Consider the following 23676-nt stretch of genomic DNA (forward strand, 5'->3'; position numbering starts at 1 on the left):
ACTAATTGTGCTAAATAACATAACATACAACGTCATCACCACTTGTGTACTCCTACGAAATTGTTTCATTTACAGCCCATGGGCTGCTAATGAGAATCAAGATTGTGGTGCACGATTCGACATCACAGTCCAAAGTTAGTCAGTATTCCGAGGCTGTATTAGTAACGTGTGTTCCTATACAGTGTTATTACAGAGTTCTAGCCAGGCATGCTAAGGCGTAGCATTGAAATTATCCGTGTGGGCGTGTTTAGTACACTTATGTCCCGTCAGAGTAACTCTAATTGCTGGTTAGCAAGTAAGACCGATACCTGTGCACTTTTCAATATAAGGATTTGAGACGTATGGTGGGAAGTTGTGATTTATTGACTAAAACAAACTGGGACCCCAAACTTATCGCACAAGTATCGGCTGTGTCAATACAGTAGAACCCCAGAATTACGGCCACCTTCATGACTACGGTTTGTTACTCCTATTTCTGAGGTAGTCTTTGTTCTCAATCTGCGTGCGCATGTATATGCCACACCCACATCACTAGAACCCGGACATTAGTTGTAATACATGTCTGTTGATCTCGCGGTACATCATGAACCTTCTATGATACATTGTCCATAACACTAGGAATGACTAGAGTAAGGCGCGGTTCTACTCAGTACTGTATATAGAAGTCATGAGACGTCATGTGCAAAACCAGGTCTTACTGATGCCAACCTATGTAGTGAGTTGCCACCGACTTTTTCCGTCTATCTCATTGACTCATCTCCATTTCTCTTCAAGCTTCAGTTCTTTCTTCTTCTTTACAAATTTATCAAGAGTTAGACGCCGCCATTTTCCTACCCTTTATCTGGGAATACTGATGAGGAGCACATGTGCTTGACTGCAATTGCGAGGTCTACGAATGGTTGGAGTGACCATAAAAGTTGGTTGCAATTCTGAATTTCGAGGTGGTCGTATTTCCGAGAACACGATGTATTACAGATATCCTCAAAGAGCTTAGGACCCTAGGAAAGTTGTCATGTTTCCGTACGACCGTGGAACCTTAAAGGAGACCTTTCTTAGATCATACATCATGTCTTGCCGCATTTTGGGTGCATTAGGACCACGTGGTATGGTAAACCTAAAGTAGTTACTTCCAAACGAGGACAGAGTTTACCTCTTTACGCCACATACCGGAAATTATCTGAAATTATCTGAAGAACTCTTGGCTCATTCTCTGCTTCTGTGGCTGGCTGGACCGAAATCTTCCTGCATTAAGATTCTAGGCATTGTATCTTTATTTCAACAAGTTTCAGTTTTTGGTGAGACTTCTCGGTTAAAAACGTTGCAGGGTCTTATCTCCTGAAAGAACACGCTGTAGTGTTTTTTCCAGGAAGTATAGTGTGTAACGTTATCATTGAAAGCACTAGTGAGGAAGAGATGTATCAGCTGGTGTATAGATTGTCGAAGTTGGCCTCTAACTGCTTCATCTTTCTGTGACTGTTTGTCTTATTTTCAAGAAATTTGGTATTGAGGCAGATATGGAAATGAGTGTGTTGGTTGGTGGAGTCACAACACTAACATGTCTATACTCTTTCAATGATTGAATGTCTTGAGTTTATTGATATTAATACAATGAAGGCTAAACATTTATTGCCATGGGAAGGAGGCATTTAGTGGAGCTTTTGTCAGAGTGTCTGACAGGAACCATTGCCCTTCTTTCTTAATTAACTGAGCATTTGTTTACATGTGACATATTGCACTTGAGGTTTTTGAGTTTATCTTTAGAATGGTTGGCTAGACCACTAATGGTTGTTAGCTTACTAAAGAGTTTCTTGGAACCAGGTAGCTTTCTGGTTTACCTTCACAGGTGCATCAACCACATGCAATGTGTGCATGCAGCCAGTGCACAAACATAGTGAGTATAATGGCCCTATGTCACTATTGTTTCTGTCACCCTTTGTAGTATGAGTTCAGGTGAACTTATGCAATTGTAGCGACTCTGTTTACTGAAGACTCCAAAGGAGTGATCCCAGGCATCTTTGACTTACCATACCACAGCAGACACTCTCAAGGAAGTGACTGCATATGTTCACGAGGTTTTCAGCATCTGGTGCCTTTACAATGTGGTCAGTGCGAGCTCATTGGATTTTCTCAGTAAAAGTGTTTGTGATAACAAGTGCCAGATGTTCTTCAACTTTATAAGCTTGTTTGTTCAACACAATTAGTGACTTCCTATACACATCATGCTGCATGCATTTGTAAGGCATCAGGAATTTTGTTACCAAATGGTTTGCTGACAGGGATGGTCACTTGTAGGCAAATGTGATTATACAATTGGAGTCACAAATACTGCCATGAAATTTCTGTATAAATTGATATCAAAATAATTATTGATTTGGCCCAAGTAGATATTGTTCATCTTGTGCATACTGGGTAGTTCTGCTATTGCCTATTAATGTTTGTCAGCAAGAGCGCCAATTTCTTGAAAGTTTCACTGCCCTGTTGATCATAATGCTTGTGATAGTGTCACACTACGGTAGCTTTGTCTACATCTAAATGAGACACTACATCAGATGTTGAGACATGGGACGTTGACATACAGTTCCGGTTAGAATATGGGTATCAGGCAGCCAGAAAGTGCATCTGCAGGTCAAAACAAATTTTGCCTGTACAGTACCCATGCAGCTGAATACAAGGTGGGTCTTTTATTCGGTCTGGATCTTTAAGAACAACACTCAGACTAAGTTGCAAAGAGGTTTCAGTTGTAACCCCGGCGCTTGAATTTGGGTGAGGCCATTATTTGGATGGGTACGGTGTTGTTGTTTTGTATGAATGTGTAGCTTAGTCTGTGCTACTATGGTGTCTTATGGTTTTGAGTTTGTGTTGGTTTGTTAGGCTGTTTTTCGTAACTACGATTCTGATAAGAACGGGTATATTTCTATGGAGGAGTTTGATGACTTTTCATCGAATTTTCCGTTTTTGGATTCGTTTGCTGTGCTGGACACAAACAGGTAGTGATTGCGAACACATGCACACACACATGCACGCAGTCACACACACACACACACACACACACACACACACACACACACACATGCACACACACACACACACACACACACACACACAATCGTTGCACATCTAATCACTTCGTTCACTTTCCTAGTGACGGACGTATCAGCCCAGAGGAGCTCTTCGACTACTTCTTCCAGGCCAACCTTCCCATGATGCGTCGCTCGTTCAATCACTTCTTCACAGAGACGACATACTTCTCCCCGACGTTTTGCTACCACTGCAAAGGACTGGTATGGTAGACACCTACCAAGCCATTGACAGTCAACTGTGTATGTACTATTGTGTTTCCCTCATGTAGCTGTGGGGTCTCATCAAACAAGGATACAAATGTAAAAGTAAGTTGGAAGTATACTGAGTATCTATTGTACATATTGTAGTGTAAACATGACGTACTAACTCTATAGCCTCACGAACCAAACATTCCTCCATGCTCACTGTGTGACCCCATGTGCTGTTTGCCTGCTCGCACACGAGAGGAGGTGCTTGAGCCAGAACTGCTCGCACAGAGGGAAGTCTTGGTTGCAAATCCGTACATCAGCTCATGACTTGCAGCAGCATGTTCACTTCACAAAACTTGACCTAACTTGATTAACGTTTGGCCTAACATGATTATAATGAGTGTGTGACATGAGCCAGCAAGGTTTGTATACAATAAGATACCAAACCAAACGGACAGATTGGATTCTTTGCAACTAGAGTTACATGCAGTCTCACTCAGTCACTGAGGCAATCTCTAATAGGGTTTTTCGAATTTGGATTTCAAACCCAGGTAACACCATCATCACGTCTTACGTTCTGGAGCAGTGGGAAAACTACTCAGTAGGGACTGTGAAGTGAGCGGATTCTTTCTCCCTTCTCCACCTTACTGACTTCAATTGAAATTGTCCAAAATGTTTGACGTTCAGATGCAGCCTCACGAATCGGCAGCAACTTTAGCAAGTGTGCAACCACGCTATGAGGGCAACTGTATATGCATGTGTAGACTTCCTCACAATGCAATTTTTGCAGCTTTGTAGCCTTTCTCTGTGCATTGTTGAAACATCTGGAAGACGCTACTAGACTGGCAGGTGTAGGAAATTAGCAGTGAGGGTAACTACAGCATAGAAATCATGGCAGGTGCATTGACCAGGGTGTAAACTGTTAGCCTTGTGGGGTGAGAACAAGGAACTGAAGACGTGTCCAGTCTAGTTCCAGTAACTCTAATTGCATCAAGTCACCGACCAATGGAAACAGTGTATTTAAATAAGTCAAGATTTGTGACGTGAACATGCCGCTGCACGTCATGACCTGAGGTACGGATTTGCAAATAAGCCCTCCATGCGAGCAGTTCCAAATCAAGCACCTCCTCTCACGTGCGAGCAGGCGACCAGCACATGAGGTCGCTCAGTGAGCACGCAGAAAGGCTTGGTTTGCGAGGCTACTAACTCTACCTACTGGGAATGACAGTATAATAGCCCCGGGCATCGTTAGTTTATTTTATTTAATTAGTTAATTATAGCAAAATCTTTGGTATGCTAGAAATTTATCTGTGGTGTATATTTATGCTAAGATGCATACTTTGTATTGTACGATTCTAGTTTATCTATTGTAATTAAAGTGAGGTGAGGATCTCTTTTAATTAACTCGATGATGACAGGAATGACAATTGGACTACCATATTGGAGAGATGATTTATTGTATTGGAAGGATGCATCTATTGGAGGGATGCATCTCACAATACATTAGACTATTATATTGGAGGGATGCATCTCACAATACATTAGACTATTATATTGGAGGGATGCATCTCATAATACATTAGACAATAGTATTGTAGGGATGCATCTCACAATACAATAGACTATTGTATTGGAGTCTCCATACCAATAAGTAGGGGAGATGCATCATTTCATGATCATGTTCGTACTGCTTGCTGCATATCCAGTTCTAAATGTTACTCGTCTTCTAGACTGTGGTGTCAACTGCCATCGTCACTGTAGAGATGTGGTTGTCGCCGAGTGCCGAAGAGAATCAGGTAAACAACGAAGCACACACCGACTGCATTTTGATGCCCAAACGCACACCTTCCCATAATGGTATTATAGCAATTGATCTCTGCGAGGCTTGCTTACTTGCTTTCCCAACTGCTGTGTGTGTGTGTGTGTGTGTGTGTGTGTGTGTGTGTGTGTGTGTGTGTGTGTGTGTGTGTGTTGTGTGTGTGTGTGTGCATGCGTGCTTGCGTGCGTGTGTGTAATTCTGTCTAATTCTGTCTGTCTGTGTAGTTCTGAATTCTACGCCTACGCTCAAACGGAAGATCGTGGCTCGGAAAAAGTCGACGTCGTCGAATAATTCGAAGAAGCAGATGAGAAATTCGGTGTCGAATGGCGACTGCAATGGGAAGCAACAATACAACAAACTTGAAGATGTAAAACGAGTTTTATTCATGTCTGGCTGTCTCAGTCAGTCAGTCAGTCTGTCTGTTTGTTTGTCTGTCTGTTTGTTTGTCTGTCTGTTTGTTTGTCTGTCTGTTTGTTTGTCTGTCTGTCCGTCCATCAGTCAGTCTGTCTGTGTCTGTTCATCAGTCTGTCTGTCTGTCTGTTCATCTATTTGTCTATCTGATGTAATTGAAGCGGTTACACTTTCCACACAGGCACACAGTGTCGTCGTAGCCGAGAACTCCCGTCTCAAATCCCAACTGAAAGACTCACAAAACGCTCTCGCGGAGGCTCAACATCAGATAGAAAGCCTGAAGCAAGAAATGGCGACAATCCGTCAAGGAACAATCGACTACGTTTTGAATCACATGGCACAGTTTTCGAAGACAAAGTCGACTGAAGTGTAGTGAGGAAATTATTATACATACAAATGTAAGTACACAGGATTGAGTAGATTAGGGGTCTTCTGTTGTTTCAATAGAGGCAACATTGCACTGATAGACTTGATACATTTTGATTAGAACGTTTCTGGTTTATCGATTCGCTATCAGTTTTATTTGATTTCAATTTTATGTCATTGAGGGTTTAATATCAGGTGTAATTATTGTCAAGTGATGGAAAGTTTGGAGAAAAATTTGTGTCTCGATGAGATTGCTGTACAGTACCCATGTGCACACACATAGAAACACGTGCGCGCGCGCACACACACACACACACACACACACACACACACACACACACACACACACTACACACATAATATGGTCTGGCTACCGAGAGTAACAGTCGATATGCTGCATTGCTTGATGAGCAGCAGCATAGCCAGGAAATTTTTTTGGAAGATTCAAAATTAATATTAGTTTGTTTGAAATTCATATTAATTTATTCTAAATTATTATTTTGGCTACACTTACCTTTAGTAGGATGTAGCTAGCGGCATGCAGAAAACAGTCTGGAGTACTGTAGCTACTGCTGCATATATGTTGGACATAATTCATATCAACTAGTAGGGAAATGCCGATTTTCCAAACAACTTTACATGTCTGAATGTAAATTTAATAATTAGGTACATAAAATCATTCTATTATATTAAACAAAAGAGATGAGCAACCACGCCCAGGGGCATAGCATGCTACGTGACACGCCCATTTTATTGGCTTAGATAGGGTAGAATCAGATGCAGACTGGACAAAAGGGTGGTGTATCTCTCTCTCTCTCTCTATTTCTATATCTATAAAAGTCTCATCTGTCTGTGTATCTGTAACATCAATCACGCCTACAAACGATGAGGCTATACATGTCCACGGTACGCCCCTGCCACGCCCATAAATTTTCGGTGTACGTGTACACAGCACAATAACATTTACTGATTCTGAACCCCCAGAACGACCTTATGCATGTATACGCCACTGTAATGGATTTGCGACCGAGACAACTCTAGATACACTGCTCACTTGATAGATATTGGCTTTTATCCAAAATCACTGGAGCAACGTATGTAAATTGTACACTGTAGTATGCTAAGGCAGCTGTAGGTGTGAGATGGACTTGGGCCAAGAGCAGACCTGCCAACCTAGCAGTGTCAAAATGCGTGAGTTTGTAGGAAAAAATGCGGGAGTTTAAAATTTTTTGGACACGCCTACAATAGCATTAATATGAATAAATTTATATTGTAATAAGTCTTTAAATATATATAAATAATATCTAATCATCAAAATGTAAGTATTTGCATGCCCGGTTGGAGTAGAAGCCATTACTAATTTAAGTATAGTTCAACAAATATATAACAGATTGATTAATGTGCCTTATTAGCGACACACAGCATCAACACCAGTTACTAAAGATAATAGTTAATTAATTGATTTAACACAGAACTCGTACTGTACGTACTACTGCCTGTTATAAAAATCTAAGAACAAAGTACACGCACATTCTCGTGGCTAGTTGGGATGTTCTGGATTCTATTTTCTTGTGGCCTTCTTCAATCGCTTTTCCAGCAATACATATGGTAATCAGGTAGCCAGCCCCTCCCCCTTTTCCACTTCTGACCGACTCTTCCTTCTATGTTGGTACATGTATTTTGACCAAGTATGTTACGAAAGAGCCTGATGAAGAGAGGGACTGGCACATAGAAATTGATATTGGGATATCAAGTATGTACGTACACGTGCATGTACTAAAACTATACGTAGGGTACAGTGTACAGTGCACACAGAACAGACACGCCCATCATTTTGGTCACACACACCAATGGTCAGAATGCGAGAGATTTGATGTCAAATGCGGGTAGGTGGGAGAAGAGTCCCAAATGCGGGAGTCTCCCGCTCAAGCGGGAGAGTTGGCAGCTCTGCTTTAATTAAGATGGAATGTCTACCATGTTTTGACTCTGCCGGTTGCCAGGAAAACAACTGTGTGCGAGGAACGGTTTCGTTCACGTGTAGTTAATTAAAGCCACTTCTAGACCGCAAATGTGTTTTTGAAACGCACAACAAGCTAGCAGGCTATGTGTGTTAGGAAATTAATGCCTAGAGAAAAGCAACAGTAGAGGGACTGTATGAATAAATTGTTTTTGGAACCAAATAGGATTAGTGCCAGGAACGGTTCTCTTGAATTAACCCTCTAGCTGTACTACAGTCCCTGGACTTGTGCCAAAGATACATCTAGAAGCTACACCCGAGCAAGAGATCTTCATTTCTAGACTAGTCTACAGCTGCAGACGGTCAATGTCGTTGTGTCTTCGTGGTAATCACTACCATGTCCTCGTTTTATGCAATCTCCATTCAGAACTGGAAGCAGTGCGTCGAGTGTTTGAGAACACAACTGACAGCGAGTTTGTTGACGCTCACAATGTCATCATCGGACTTCGGGTGTGCCACAACTGGAACAAAACTGGTCTAGCAATAGCTCTCATAGCGCAGCCAGATGTAGGCGCGAAGGCGTGCACGTGCCGTCTATTCGAATTATTGAAAGGTCTCGTCAGTTTTGACGTCGCTGTGCTGATCGGCGTTTGCTCGACTGTTGAAAACGTTCAAGAAGGAGTCGAATATGGCACGGTCATAGTCGCAAGAAGTACGTCGACAGAAGAAGGAGGAAAGAAACTGCGCAACGGAGAGTTTCTGCCTCATGGAGATCCAGAGAAGATCGACAATGACGTGCGCGTTATCATCCAGCGCGTGATAGACGGATCCGGGAGTGGATGGTTGGATTCCATACCGCCGAGCGAGAGGCGTGCCAGTCCTCCGTATGTACAAGAGATGATGCTGAATGATGTCTTGAAGAACAAGGACGGCGTGAATAAGAAAGATCTGTTCATAAGACTGAAGAGTGAGGAGACAATGAAGGAAATGGATAAGAGAATATTGAACATTATTTTGAAAAGGTGTGGATGGTTGAGTGTTGAAGGAGGAATCGTCAAACCCACTGCAAGTGGGGTAGAATGCAAAAAGAATGCATATGAATCCCTTCATGCAAACAAGGTCTATGTAGTGATGGGGTCGATTGGTAGCATTTCGTTTATGACTGAGACTCTTGACAAAGACATGGAACAGCACAAGAGGAAGATGGCCAACAAGAATCTGATTGGGATCGACATGGAGGCATATCCCTTCATGGCTTACTGCAGAGCTGCTTTTCCTAAGTCTATGCCTGTGGTGATAAAAGGCATCTCCGACTATGGAAATGCAGAAAAATACGAATACTATCAGACATATGCTGCCTCGACAGCAGCTGCATTTCTGAGGAATCTACTAGGATCAAAACAATTTTGTTATTTGTGAGTAAATATGTTATGTTACAACTTAATTGATTAGATAACTTAATTACAATTCTCCTGTGTGTGTGTGTGTGCAGAATGTCTTGTAAATATGGATGGTCGACTTGCCTTGAGACTGTAGATGGTGAGTAACTTGCAAATGTAACAACAAAATTTTACTTCACGGTCAATATTTAATTGCCTAATGATGTAGAGGTTGCAAATGCTAATGAAGATGACCGAACGTCAGATGGGACAATGGTAGTTGCAAGTGAACGTTGGAGTCCTGTTTCATCTCATACAATGGGGACAATCAACGAATTGAGATCGGAGCCAACAGTTACACAAAGTAACTTAGGTAAAACCTCTAGAGATATTGTACATACTTGTCAGTTAACGTTTTTAACTTGATTTCTTAGCAGAGAAAGTCAAAACATTGGAAGCTCAAGTGGATCAATTACAAAGAGAGAAAACAGCAGCTGTCGAGAAAGAAAGGAAACGAGCGGATGCTCAAATGCGATTGATAACTCTGGCATTACTATGGGACAGAAGACAGCGTGTTGGTGACAGCCAGGTATACAATACATCCTGTCTAGTATATAAAAAAATTATCTTTATCGTCATTTAGTGAGTAAGGACTTGATATGTATTTTATACCAATAATATTGCCATTAGGTAGTACACTAGCAACAACTTGCAGGGATTGTAATTCCGATGTGTTTTCACTTTTAGCCTTCTTGTCACATAAGGGTACCTAATTGTTACTTTCTCAGCTAACTCACAATGTCCCGCACATGCAGGCATGCACAAGAAAATTATTACATAGGTTATATAGTGATGAACAGACTATGTCAGAATACTAAACGTACATTTATATTTTACATTGTTATTAGCAGGCTGTATCCACTCTCTCTCTAGTTAGTGATGCATTCCAAGTATATACATATTTGTAGCTATCAGTGTTCTGCCCAGGATTTTTGGAGAGGTGGTCAGCTATCCACTGAATTAAGGTGGCGTGGTTTATTTCTATTTCAGACATCCAGAAAGAAATAGAGCAAACTTTCAGACAATCAAGCATCGTGACAAAACAGACAAGAAAGCTGTTTGCCAAACAGAATGTATCGCACTGTCAATGGTGATCTACAAGAAAGCTGCAACTTCTGTCAACAATGGGAAAACTATGATGCCCAGATTCGCATTTATACTATGGCATGATGATGATGGTTAGACTTCCGTCATCCATGCAATGACTGCAGGTTTCAAACAGCCAATACTCCTGTCTAGCAAAGAAACTGAAGAAGACTTTGACTGGCTCGTTCACAGGGCTCCTAGGATATTCATTCTTCATCGCTGACATGCAGACTGCTGTGTTGGATCTCACACCACCTTAGTGCCCTGAGCGATAAAATTGTAATACAGCAGGGCATGTCTGCCGTCGTGTTGTGGTGTGAACAATATCGGTCACCTTTCAAAAAATGCTTACCATCCAATGCTCATTAGCTTGGAGCAAGTAAAACACTAGCTGAAATATAGCAGTGCATGGTCGGAACATGTGGAGTGATGTCGGTGTTTGTCTAGTGATGGTCAGGCCCGACCACCTCACACCACCGTGGGCAGAACCCTGAGCTATAGCTATATCTCTAGTGTTGGGGTTTTCACTGTGTTTGTTAGAGTTAGTGTTTTGATCCCTCATCACACGGTTTTACAGCATGCATTTCTACTCTCAAATTTTTCTTGATATTAAATATTGTTGAGAACAAACAGTTTTGCAAATATTTGCAAACATAAATTTTTGATTTTTAGATAAAAAGTATGGATTTAGCTTTTGTGCAGACTTGCAAATGGCAAAAATGTTTGACTTGTCTTTCTATTCTGACATTTTGTGGTTCTAGGTCGATGACAGTTTGCCATCTTGGAAACAGTGGTATGCAGGCATACCTCGATCCAATAGTGCATTATACGGCAGAATGGGAGAGATCAAAGGCAGACTTGTTGTAGGACATGAAGATGGTAAGATGCATATTCTCACTGAGAAACGTGATAAATGGACCAAATATGATCGAAAGAATGGTTCCATCAAGCATGTATTGTGTCACAAAGATGTCTGCCTGTTGTGTGTGAAAAAAGATACAGAAACTCATCAAGTTGTGATCGAACAATATCAATTGAATGAAAACAAATCGCGATTCCTCACTGTTATACCAAACGAATTGCAGTTGTATAATGTATCTGTTGCTCTTTCTGAAAATTCACTGTATGTGGTGGGTGGTAGGACTAAGTCAGGTGAGACAGTAAACACATCACGTGTGTGTGACCTTACCAGTGGTCATTGGTCTGAGATGGATGACATACCAACAAAACGCTATGCGTGTTCTTCGGCCATTATAAACAACACATTGTTTGTAGGGGGAGGACTCACCGATTGCAATAACTACAGTAGTGTCGTTGAGTGTGCAGATGTTCGTGACAGAAAATGGAGAAAAATCCCGTCTACAACCAACCGTCTTTCTACATTGACAGCAGTTGGCGACACACTGGTGGCGACTGGAGGACTGCTACATCAATCGTTTGATTCTGACATTGTCGAATTGTATGACGAGAGATTTACCAAATGGCTTCCTCTTCCACGCATGACACACACACGGTTCCTACATAGCGCATGCTCAACTGAGAATGGAGAACTCATCGTGGCAGGAGGATGGTGGAATGTAAAGTCCATAGAGAGTATAAAGTGTTAATAACATATTTTTTATAATATTTTACTATGCAATTTAATTATGTCAGTATTTGTTGTTGATAAATACGTGCGTATTTGAACTTTACTTTTTGATCAACTGGATTTTTGTGAATAATGTACATGTGACAAATAAAACGTTGCTATATATTTGATATCAGGTCGAATTGTATTGTTTACAGTACAATAATTATTGTGTTCAAAAATTAATTAGACAGTCTATCTGCGTACGTCTGACCAAGAGTGTGGTGTGACCTCTAGGAAATAGGGGGGGGGGGGGCTAAACTCCACAATGCTACAGGACACGCCTACTTTTATACACATCTGGTTGATTGATACCATAGGATCGGTCGCAGATCCAGACTGGAAAGAGTGGTGTATATACTATATACAGGTTTGGTCCTCACACGCAGTTTACAGTCCACAGTTTATGACCACGCCTACAAATAATGGGGCTATAGCCCAGTCTAGCCCATGCCAAGCTATAGCCTGGTCTGACTCAGCTAATGCATGTATACATATACTGTATAAGATGAAATATTGACGGGAGCGACTGCCAATATAAATCTGCCATTACTATGGTGACGGGATATGTTGACGTTATCACCCACGTGGATCAGGCATCCAGGGTTCTGCCCACGGTGGTCGGAGGTGGTCGGGCCTGACCATCACTCAACAAACACCGACCATCACTCAACAAACACCGACCATCACTCCACATGTATATATTTTAACTACTGGTTTACTTGCTCCAAAGGAGGGCAGATGTCTAACCATGCACGCCATAGTCTCTAAACGTGAGACTGGGCAACATAGTTCCCGACTGTTGACAAAGTTGCAGCTTTCATTGTCTGCTCTTTCAGATCATAGATCATCAACAGTGCGATACATTCTGTTTGGTGCTTTCTTGTCAGAAATAAACCTTGCCCCTTAATTAATGCAGCTGATACCCAACCAACACTCCAAAAATCCTGGACAGAACAGTGGGCATCATATGGCGATGTGGCAGTGAGGCCATGGATGAAGCTGGACTGTCACGTTCACATGGGACCCGTTCTTTCCACTGACACATCAGTTCTTCATCACTAGGCAGTAGTTGGAGACCAGTAAGTTAGGGAAATGTAAGCAACGAACACAGCTGCCAATCACAAACTCCTCCATGACCACCTATGGTAAGACATATCTGTTATCAAACAAAGATGTCCGAACCAGATCGGCAAAATAGAATCCGCCAATATACTTTGTCCATCAATTTATTAGCAAACCGCTAATATAAATTTCTGCAAAAGTTTCATGTTATACGGGATCTCTCAAGATGTCATAGCACTTCATAGGTCCTATAGTAGATAGGGTTAGCTCTATACTATTGAGCCATTCAAATTCATAATGACCGCTAACAGTCAGGTAGAAATGCCACATTAGTTGTCATGACTTAATTTCTACGTAGATGCAAAGATCATGCAGATGATGTCTTTTTGAAACGTGGGTGCTAAAACGACTTCAACAACACTCACTAATCAATCTCCTTATTTTGAACTTCCACATAGCAACTAGGACTAGATTCTTGACTTATTGAACATATAGACACTCCAACAACTTGAAACGGTCACGTGTTGGTATAGAAATAAAGTATTGGCTAATATAAATTTGGATATATATGGGGCTAAACAGCATTACATACTATATACAGTAATGTGAATCATATTGATATTAATAAAATTTTTCCTAGACAACACAAGTGCAAAATGGGCTATTGCAGTTACTCTCCAGTATATGTATAGATGACATTTTCCAAGGGGGAGAAGAGGAGGCAAGTGCAGCAGACCTTTTCCAAATGGGAGAGGGAGATGCGATTACAGCGTACCCCTTCGAGTCTATGCCTAGGCAGTAATTTCCAAGAGAGAGGGGGGGGGGGTAAAGATGTGATGTCATCCACATCCCTGCTTGGAGAGTAACTGCAATAGCCCAATCGATCTGCTTAATTAAGCAAAGGAGGCTACGCCCACGGATGGAACAAACAAGCCTCTCTCTCGTGGTGCTTTCCTATTAAATGCAGTAGTGACATGTCTGCCATGCCCGAAGAAATTACATTTAGAGTAGTGAGTCTATTCGTGTGATTAGAAATGATCACATGAAATCGCATTTTCCTTCATAAAAATTTCTTCTACGATATTCATCATTCGACATCTGAGCTGCATTTCGATCTTAACTTTTCATCAATGTCCTTGTTTGCAGCAAAATTTCAGTTTCTGTTTACACCTAGAATTCTAACCTACAACTGGCTTATATTTAAATATGTACAAGTTTCTATGATCTAAATATGCATATAATAGGATCATTGCTAAAATAATAGTCTTCTTAATTAATTATGTCTGAACCTTCTGTGTTGTAAAATGGTTACGAATTGAGAAGACCCTTTGTTCGCTGGTCTGCCATTCGCACTCTGCCCTCGGTCAGATCAGCCTGAGAGACATACAAGATGGGATGCCACTCTAACATGTCTACTGTGTGTTTTTTATCATTTGCCCGGCAATCAGACCATTTGACTGTCTGTCTGTCTGCTTGTCTGTCTGTCAGCCGCCTGTGTGTATCCAATCATCTGTCTGTCTGTCTGTTTGTCTGTCCGTTCAATCATCTTTCTGTGTGTCTATCTGTCTGTCCAACCATCTGTCTGTCTGTCAGTCTGTGTGTCCAATCATCTGTCTGTCTGTAAGTATGTCTGTCCAACCATTTGTCCGTCTGTCGGTCTGTCCAACCATCTGTGTGTCTGTCTGTCTGTCTGTCCAACCATCTACCGTATCTGTCTGTCTGTCTGTATGTATGTATGTCTGTCTGTCTGTCTGTCTGTCTGTCTGTCTGTATGTCTGTCTGTTTGTCTGTTTGTATGTCTGTGTGTTTGTCTGTCTATCTGTCTGTCTATCTGTCTGTCAAATTTTCACATATTTTTATACATCAAAGCTAACACAGCTGAAACCAAAGTAAGAGCTAATGAACAACAAGAATCACAAGTTTAATTACAATTACACAAACTGTCTGTCTGTCTGTCTGTCTATCTAGTTGTCTAGCCACAAATACAAACTCTGCGAAATCACAAACAATTTCCATCAAACAAGCCAAGCAAACACTGCGTGTCTCCCTCGACTAAATCAACTAAATCGAGGACCGAAAAATGACCTTTTTATTGATGATTTCAAGTTGAGAGTTCTGCTTGTCCACCTCCGTCCCCATATCGATGGCGATTCCCTTCAAGTCTTCAACAATTCGAACAACCTGCCTATCACCGTTCCATCCGATCACAACAATGAATGACGAAAGAAAAATTGCAAATACGCCTACCCAATGTTCTCATCCATCTCGTCCTCCCTTGCATCATTGGTCACTCTGCACAACACACATATATTAATACGACTACATAGATTGAATTTCATAGTAATAATAATAATAAAAAATAACAATAATTTATTTCTATCACAGCACATCTGGTGCAGTTCCCTCATAAGAGGAACATATAATACACACAGAGACAGATAATAGACACAGAGAGACAGATGGTATAACTAACACGTATCCACAAAATCACTCAACCTACACTTACAAATATTACCATCAACTATATCTAATCCCTGTCCACAGGGCAGTAGTAGGCAGTTTGTAAGCAGTCCGGTTGAAAATTAGCAAGCAAGCACAGACGTGCATGCGCAGACAAACACAAAAGATACCTTTTCGTGTTACATAGTAAAGTAGTGACAGAATGCAAAGTCTCGAACATCATCATTCTGTTCTGCGTGGCTGCAGGCACTTGATATGAGGCTGTCTGAGAGTGATTAAATAATGACATATCTAATCAGATAGATCATACTCCAGAAGATTCCGGGAAAAAGTCCATCAGCAAAAGTGCAAATATTGAAAAGTGGTCCAGGGGCTACATCCCTGGTCCAGGGTAACTACGTATATCTAACTATCAGCAATCTCTCACAAGTTCATTTCTTGATTTTGTAGCCGGTTTGAGGAATCTAGCCTGTAACGCTTTCATCATAAGTTAACAGATGCCTCAACCAATTCAAATTCTTTCCACTATAGAGTCTCGTTGTCTCATACAAAGCTTACAATGAATATCTTTATCATATGCTACATGGGCATAATTATAGAACCACCCACCCGCATATCAGCTGAGGCATGGAAATCAACAGTTAACATTGCAGATCTATAAATATACCTGCTGACCCGCTGATTCTAGATCAAATCGTGTTATTCGGGTATATATATTGTTCTGATTATATGCTTTGACAACCCATAACAACAGAAAGATTAGGAGAATGACCAGATTAACCACCACCACCATGTATTGCCATGTCCAAACCGTTCATGTCGTGACGTCACAAGAGCTGATGAGAATACACTCACAATATACAAGTAAACTGAAACGTATCGTCTCCATTTAATCTTTGAGCATGTCTTCTGACATAAACAAAGTCATTTTATTGTTTAAAAGCTTTTCAAAAATGATTTTGATTATTAACTCTCAAATTTACTGGTTGAACTGAAGCAGTCGTGTTCTCAACAGGTCACACATCACCTCCAACCTCAGACATCTGAATGGCACAACCAGAGCCATTACCTCACCATTATGACTTGTTTTAATTTACTAAAAAGTGCAGCTGCCTCGGTAGATGCATGCAATCGCAGCGTCTTGTCTGAGAAAGTCCAACATTTTTTAAAATGTAATTCACATGCTCAGGGTGGCTCCATTGTTATGTCCATGTCTGTAAGTTTATAGATTTCTCTACTACACTTCTTTCAAAGTTCCACAAATGACTTTCGTATCCACGAACTGGAATGCCGTGCGAGTATGAGTGAGCCATATTTACTCAACTACAAATTCCTAGAGACTCTGAATTGTGGGCCTCTGTTGCACAATGCGCACACATGAGGCCCTATGCACTGCATGAGCTTGTTTGCATGACAAAAGTGTAAGTAATGTGGTTGCATGTTTGAAGCTGCAATAGCAGATGTTGACTGCAGTGCAATTTGTAGCTCTATGCTCAAGGAACTAGAGCTCTGCTATGCAGATCTATGATCAAATGCTGTGATTAAGAGAAAGACTGATTGCCGTGTTAATGAAAGCACCACAGTGATAAAATAAATTGTGTGTAATCAACTGTGGATTCTGAGTTCAGTGGGACACACACGTGGGGTAGATTACTGTATACTATACTGTTATACTATACTTTATGCACACTAAGAAATCAGCGATAACTCAAGAATCAAGATTTATCTTGCAAATGCCATGAATCAAAATCCAAGAAACCTTCACTTCTTACACATTTCTGTCATTAAAATACACGGCAAGAGTACATACCGCCATAACACCGACACTCACATGCATGCACGTGCATGCGTGCACACACACACACACACACACACACACACACACACACACACACACACACACACACACACACACACACACACACAGCATCAGACTACTGTATCGTACTATGTCTCTGCTGCACACGCGGACTGAGACATAACTAAGTGTCCTTTTGATGACAAGATAAACAAATTTGAGGCATCACCTTCCGTGTTGTGTCACTCAATGTTTCGACCACACACGGTTTGCAACCAGAAATTTGATTGATACAAAATGCCGTTGACTGTCTGGTTTCCACTACGTTTCAGAAAGTTGTTGAAAATTGCCCGAAGCAGGCATCCAAGTGCCTCCAACTGATCACTAACCGTTGCTTATCTTCTATATTTTAATAGTATTTAATTTAAACATATTGTCACACACATGCTCATGGCAACTCTGTTCAGTACATTGTGTATAGTTCACATTGCTTGTAGTGCTCACATCATGATGTCTATGATACATGCTGTATAAAAGAATGGGTGGTACAGTACAGTGAGATACATGCACATACAGTACTAACTCTTGTTTCTCTTCTGGGCCGACCGACCCAATTGGATAAATACAGTTGCGTGCAACATGTGACATAACATTGAAAAAAATTGTATGGCCTGTGTATTGAGTGTTGACGAAATCGTGTATGTGGCCACCCACTTACCTCGTAATGTATCCCGAATACTCTGTATTCCCTCCGGTTCTCCTGGCTGTGCCAAAACCTTCAAATAAGAGAATTACATCTTACAAAAAAAATTGCGATTAATGACAAAATTTTCAAATAAATTTTCAAACTATTTGAAATGGAATTTTTTTAATTTAAAGTATTTATTTTGATATTTAATTTAGGGGTTGGAGTTTAACATCCATTGCCACGTTTTGAGTAAACCAAACAGTCAACTAATAGATGCAAGACAGGCAATAGAATCCAAGCTATTTCACGTCCATTGCTATATTTGTCTTTGCATTATTACCTCCAAGGGCGATGGAAGCAACTTTTAAGTGGGGTGGAAAAACTAAGTTGAGGGGGGCATGCCCTTTCTTTCAAGAGTAGTAATAAAACTAAAAGTTGTATCAATCTGGTTCTACCATATAGTTATGACAGTAAAAAATTCTGCTTTACACAACTTCATCTTGTATTCCTAAACTACTACTCTTTTACTCATGCATACGATCTTGTAGCTACTTGAACAAAACTTAATTGCCAATCATAGTCAGTCGGTGCTCTGAAAAACCTACAAACTTAGAAGGCTTGGTCAGTATTAGATGACAACTAGAACCATTACAGTGAGTGTGCCGTTAGACATGTGAAACTTGAGACAGAATCGTTGCCTCGCAGAAATGTAGCCAAGTCCACCGGTCAAACCACGCAGGCTGGAAGCTTCTCTTCACATTGGCCTGTTTCCCAAACTCTCTTTGAGGAAACGAGAAGCGTCTTGGTTGGTTACATTTGTCAGGCAAGTTCTCCAGAGAAGACAAGTCCGCTAAAATGTCCACAATGCTCACAGCTTCCTTGATCACCTGACAATGCAAATGTCTGTATACGCTTAAGTGTTACCGACTGGGACTCCGAAGCTACACATGTCGGCAGAGCCGTATATAGAGATATCTATATATGGCTCTGCCTGTCTCTACATACGGCTCTGGATATCTGCAGAGCCATGTATACAACTCACCAGACCATTAATCGGAAATATACGCCAATCGGTGACTGGTGAAAGTCAATTTTCTAAAAGGTGGGGTGGCTATGGCCCACCCGGCCCACCCAGCTCTGTCGCCCGTGACCTCAAATTAAAAAAGTAAATAATTAAGGTATAAAGTCTCCAAACAGTCATGAGTCAAACCTTTACAAACTCACTTTAAAGGTGCCCACTCACGATTCACTGTGCGCTTGCAGATACGCACACACGCAAACTTGAAAATGCCCCACGATTTCAAGCTGTGTCCTAACGAAGTACAGCAAGCAAACATCTTAGGGTGCACCATGTTCTACGACATACATCCTTTATTCCTGGCATAAACAGAAATGCGAATCGCGTACCATCTTGAGATACCTTACTGTTGAACAACAGAGTGCTTTCTTGATCGTTTTCTTGCTGCATGTGACCCGGAAATGAGTGGAAACCAGAGCATTATTGCACTGCCGTGATGGCATTGGAAATTCTGAGCGCAAAGGAGCCACAAAGAGGGGCCGGACACCGCCAACAACAAGGATAGTGCATCTATCGTGCATAATAGCTACTGGCCTCGAAGTTCAAGACCCATTTTCAGGTCACATGCAATAACAAAAAGATCGAGAAATAGCTTGTCATTCAAAAGAAAGCTATCTCAAACTGATAAATGGTAAATGTGTGGATAAAGGCACGATTTCAAGTTTGCATGGGTGTGGGTGTGAATTCGTGTATGGGCAGCTTTAATGCGCTGTGTTGATCAAGCAGCCACCCTTCATGTATTTGCCCCAATAATACAAAATCAATATATTACAAGATTAATATCAATTTTTAAATACTAGCTCAATCTTTATGAAAGTCATACATCAAGTGCACCAGAATGGTTCTCTCGTTAACATGTCAGTTGGATGTCACAGCAACCAACTAAACCTTAGAAGTGAGAAGACAGTCAGCACTTGATTACGTAACAAAAAACTTACATAATTAATTATATCTCATTACAATAAAAGCATAGGGAATATGCAACTGTGGTCATCACTGTAGGTTTCATTCACATTCTGCATAACAACACACAGCCTATAACATTTGCAGACGTTGACGTGTCATTCATCTGTTGCACTTTGAACTGGGCTAACTACTAAACTAGAGCTTCAAGCCACCACCACTACAAAAGTATAGAAATCTAATCTTCAAACTAGAAGTCAGATTTGGTAGATTTGAACAGCACCATTTACCAATACCACAAAAATCAATGATGTTTGTATGTATAAGTTTGATAGCTGGCCAGACCAGATCACTCATGAGGCTAAAGTCTAGGGTACAGGCATAAAAGCATAGGCAGGAGGGCATCAGTCTCCAGCTTCAGTGGATCCCCGTTTGGGGTGCAACGTAGAACAGCAAAGCGCTGTAGAACTATCCTGATAAGGTTTGTCATTAAAAGGAGAATGAATGTCCTGATAGACTCGATTTGAAGTTGCATTATGTGGGCTTAATATCGTAGCACAGTTTTGTTTTCTCATAAGTCATTCATTGCTGTCCACATGCAGTTATGTACGTCACAATGCACTAGACGAAAAGACACAAAACATTGTTTACGGGTTGAAGCTTTGACATCTTGACAAGTGTACGGTTAATTAAATAGTGGAGGTCTAAAAGTCTTTGAAGGCCATATTTGAATATAAACACTCTCAGAGAATGACCGGCCATTACGTGCCTATTTGACCTACCATCTGAAAGAAAACCACAAACATTGTGTATGCAAAGGGGCTACAGTGAAATGCTAGTATTCCACTACATCTTTAAAATCATGCTTTTTAAAAGCTATCACACACGCTCGAGAGAGAGGAGAGAGAGAGAGAGAGAGAGAGAGAGAGAGAGAGAGAGAGAGTGTGTGTGTCAGATACCTACTGATGTGTACTGCCATTGTGCTACTCTCATCATGTTGCTAGGACTGAGTACATGTGTACCAGTAAAACATGCAGCAGGTATAGTTGTGTAACTTTGACCACTAATACATTGTTCTCACGAGGATTGTGTGTCAACTCACAATGCTCCTTAAGTCATGACATCATACATAAAGATGTTGTCACTTCGGATTTGTAAACTCCAAGATAGGATGAATGCTTTCATAACAATTCCTGTCACGCTTAAGCTAGATACGCCATGTGCGAGTAGCACTAACAACCTGGAAACGACCCTTACAAACCTTCACACCCAGACCATTCTATGTTAGGGACGTGTTTCTGACTACTACTAAGATGTTTGTTCATGGACCACGCAAACTATCTCCACTTCCAACCAACAATAATGGCAATTTTCAACTGCCTATCTCACTACCCCAATCGGCAAAATGGCGGCTTGGTTGGTACTGGCGAGAACAGTGTAATATAGCCCATACAAGGAACGGGTTCAGAATTTGGTTAGGGACTAAAGCCCAGTTCACAGTAAGATGCTGGCACAGCGTTTTGCGAGCGCTGACAAGGACGCTCACATGAGCGTCAGTGAAGATGCTGGCGCTGTACCATTGACACAATATTGCGTGTGACGAGCGTCCATCGCACAGACAACACACTGCGACAGCAGTCTGCCGGTGTAAAATAACCACATGTGTACTCGCTCCAGACGTGGACAAAGACATTTTGCTTTTGTTGCTGCTTTGCCGTAGTCTCAAGCGTTTTCTTTCATCCTTAGGTCATTGCAGTCCTTTGACTGAAATTGCCAAAGGCAGGGAAACACACACACACACACTCAATGACAACTTCCATCGGTGCCATGTGAACAAATAGAATATCCTAGATACGTCCAGTTGCTCCGACTGACTTTCAATTGGTTGAAAATGAGCACATGACGTCATTGGATGCTGGGTCACTTCCGGATAGGACACTTCATTGTAATTTTTCTCTATTCCAACATTCCAACACTGTGGATGCTAGGCAAGCATTGTGTGAAAGTCGCAGACGCTGTCATGTTCACAGCATGACAGTGACACTCGCTCATCGTCAGCATCCAGGAGGCTCCAATGACGATCGTGCTAGCGTCATACTGTGTACCGGGCCTAAGAGATGTAAAAGTCTTAGACCCTCAGCCAAAGTTGGGGCTGGGGGCTTAGTCAAGCTGTGAAGAAATAATTGAGTCAGTACAGTAGCAGTCCCCAACCAATGTGTATAGAGAAGATTTCAAAAATTTTTGCCTCGAAACATGGACAACAGAGTTGTCAGACATTGATAAACTTGCAACCAGCATGAAATACACAAGTTTATGTTACCTGGTTGTTCAGTGATTACTCCGTCTCGGTTCCCATCTGCAAACGTCTTCTGATATTCAACTGTCTTCTCGATATTCTTCGTTCTGTAGAACAGAGTGAATTAGAAAAGATAATTGTGAGATATTAATGTGTAGGTGCTTGCCGTTTACATGGACACAGACACAGGCCACAACACTTTTCCATCTCTGTGAGATTTTTCTCAGCATGTCGAACGTCCTCATTGATTTGATCCAATCCCTCCTCAATCCGGTCGAGTTGCTCTAACCAAATAAAGTAACGTCAATAAACTCATAGCAATAACAAATGTTGTTGTAAAGAAAAATAGATTTCTACAACAACAGAGCACCGTGACAACATGCACACACCCACACACACACAAACACACACAAACATACTAGAATTGATTACAGTCAGTAACACAAAGCATGAAGACAAATGAAAAGTCAAAAGATAAGGTGATGGACAACAGGAGGTAGAAGTCAAAAACATGTATGACAAACAGTTAAGTTTATAGAGGTGGAAGTCAAACACAATAGAAGTCAACTGATAAAAAGAGAGATAGACTGTTGAATTATGCCGCTAAATATTTGTATCCAGAAAAGAACAGCATCAGCAGGTCATTATGTCTACTCTCTATTACTTTCTTAGCATTGTTTCTCATTTCATTTCCACAATATTCACCCTTTACCAGTAATTCTTCATTCACAATTTATCATAACATCTTTGGGTATATAGACCACTGTTGTATGCAACTGGAAGATGTATGCGATACTTGAATTGGATGAAAATTTCTCTTGTGGAAGAGGACTGACGAAGGGAGCTTGGTACCTATAATGTACGTTTATGTATGGCAGTATCTGTGGAAGAAGCAACCAGTAATGTCTTCCATTGTCTGTAATCTCAATGCCATATTGTATGTGCAGAATATGGTTTGAGAGTTCTTGGTCAACTCGACTGCTAGCAAATGTTTCCCTAGGTTAGTTACCTTAAGTCAACAGAATACTCTGATACCAACTGGGGCCTATGTAAGTAAACGTAAATTATATTAATATATTATATTAATCACGTGACTGTTGTGTACTTACCTCCCTGTTCATCCAGAGTTTCCATTGTGGTAGTTCCAATATTTCTAGTCTAAAAATAAATATTGGGAAGTTAGTGCATACACACCCCAGTGTGATGTGTGGTGATGTGATGTGACCTGATGTGTGTGTGTGTGTGTGTGTGTGTGTGTGTGTGTGTGTGTGTGTGAGTGTGTGTGTGTGTGTGTGTGTGTGTGTGTGTGTGTGTGCGTGCGTGCGCGTGTGTGTTTGTGTCTGTCTGTTTGTCTGCCTGTCTGTCTGCCTGCCTGTCTGTCTGATTTAACTATCATTGTTTGCATGCAATACCT

The 23676-nt window shown here is 41.1% G+C and overlaps 4 protein-coding genes across 5 annotated transcripts in view; 3 read left to right on the forward strand and 1 right to left on the reverse strand.

Annotated features, from left to right (window-relative positions):
* Window positions 1-6086, forward strand: part of LOC134198212 (RAS guanyl-releasing protein 2-B-like) — a 12421-nt gene extending 6335 nt beyond the window's left edge. The window contains exons 12-17 of the mRNA XM_062667560.1: window positions 2872-2987; window positions 3143-3281; window positions 3350-3386; window positions 5000-5065; window positions 5313-5455; window positions 5681-6086. Of these exons, the coding sequence (XP_062523544.1) occupies window positions 2872-2987; window positions 3143-3281; window positions 3350-3386; window positions 5000-5065; window positions 5313-5455; window positions 5681-5872 (693 nt within the window). The 3' untranslated portion in view covers window positions 5873-6086. The remainder of the gene's footprint in view (window positions 1-2871; window positions 2988-3142; window positions 3282-3349; window positions 3387-4999; window positions 5066-5312; window positions 5456-5680) is intronic.
* Window positions 6087-8188: 2102 nt separating this feature from the next.
* LOC134176420 (uncharacterized) lies at window positions 8189-8951 on the forward strand. The gene is made up of 2 exons (XM_062643089.1): window positions 8189-8844; window positions 8942-8951. The coding sequence occupies exons 1-2, from the start codon at window positions 8189-8191 to the stop codon at window positions 8949-8951; spliced, it is 666 nt and encodes a 221-aa protein (XP_062499073.1).
* LOC134176114 (uncharacterized) lies at window positions 8876-12054 on the forward strand. Of its 2 annotated transcripts, none has more exons than XM_062642792.1 (5): window positions 8876-9237; window positions 9315-9361; window positions 9431-9574; window positions 9636-9790; window positions 11109-12054. In XM_062642792.1, exons 1-5 carry the CDS (start codon window positions 8954-8956, stop codon window positions 11952-11954), a joined length of 1476 nt encoding a protein of 491 aa, XP_062498776.1. In that variant the 5' UTR covers window positions 8876-8953; the 3' UTR covers window positions 11955-12054. The 2 variants fall into 2 exon arrangements, with proteins under 2 accessions (XP_062498776.1, XP_062498777.1); XM_062642793.1 differs by having other exon boundaries at window positions 9639-9790.
* Window positions 12055-14101: 2047 nt separating this feature from the next.
* LOC134198478 (synaptosomal-associated protein 23-like) lies at window positions 14102-23420 on the reverse strand. Its single transcript, XM_062667888.1, has 7 exons — window positions 23372-23420; window positions 22429-22546; window positions 22287-22369; window positions 18016-18073; window positions 15287-15331; window positions 15125-15224; window positions 14102-14413 (listed from the first exon to the last, which is right to left on the reverse strand). The coding sequence occupies exons 1-7, from the start codon at window positions 23394-23396 to the stop codon at window positions 14348-14350; spliced, it is 495 nt and encodes a 164-aa protein (XP_062523872.1). The 5' UTR covers window positions 23397-23420; the 3' UTR covers window positions 14102-14347.
* Window positions 23421-23676: the final 256 nt, after the last annotated feature.

This window comes from Corticium candelabrum, chromosome 2 (assembly GCF_963422355.1).
Source record: "Corticium candelabrum chromosome 2, ooCorCand1.1, whole genome shotgun sequence".
NCBI lineage: Eukaryota > Metazoa > Porifera > Homoscleromorpha > Homosclerophorida > Plakinidae > Corticium > Corticium candelabrum.

Coding starts and splice junctions, on each gene's coding strand:
- LOC134198478 (XM_062667888.1), bottom strand. CDS start 23,396: ATGGAAACTCTGGATGAACAGGGAG. Junction 22,547..23,371: donor AACTCTGGATGAACAGGGAG/GTAAGTACACAA, acceptor TTATTTGGTTAG/AGCAACTCGACCGGATTGAG. Junction 15,225..15,286: donor GAGATGGATGAGAACATTGG/GTAGGCGTATTT, acceptor GAACGGTGATAG/GCAGGTTGTTCGAATTGTTG.
- LOC134176114 (XM_062642792.1), top strand. CDS start 8,954: ATGGGGTCGATTGGTAGCATTTCGTTTATGACTGAGACTCTTGACAAA. Junction 9,362..9,430: donor TTGCCTTGAGACTGTAGATG/GTGAGTAACTTG, acceptor CTAATGATGTAG/AGGTTGCAAATGCTAATGAA. Junction 9,791..11,108: donor AGCGTGTTGGTGACAGCCAG/GTATACAATACA, acceptor TTGTGGTTCTAG/GTCGATGACAGTTTGCCATC.
- LOC134176420 (XM_062643089.1), top strand. CDS start 8,189: ATGTCGTTGTGTCTTCGTGGTAATCACTACCATGTCCTCGTTTTATGC.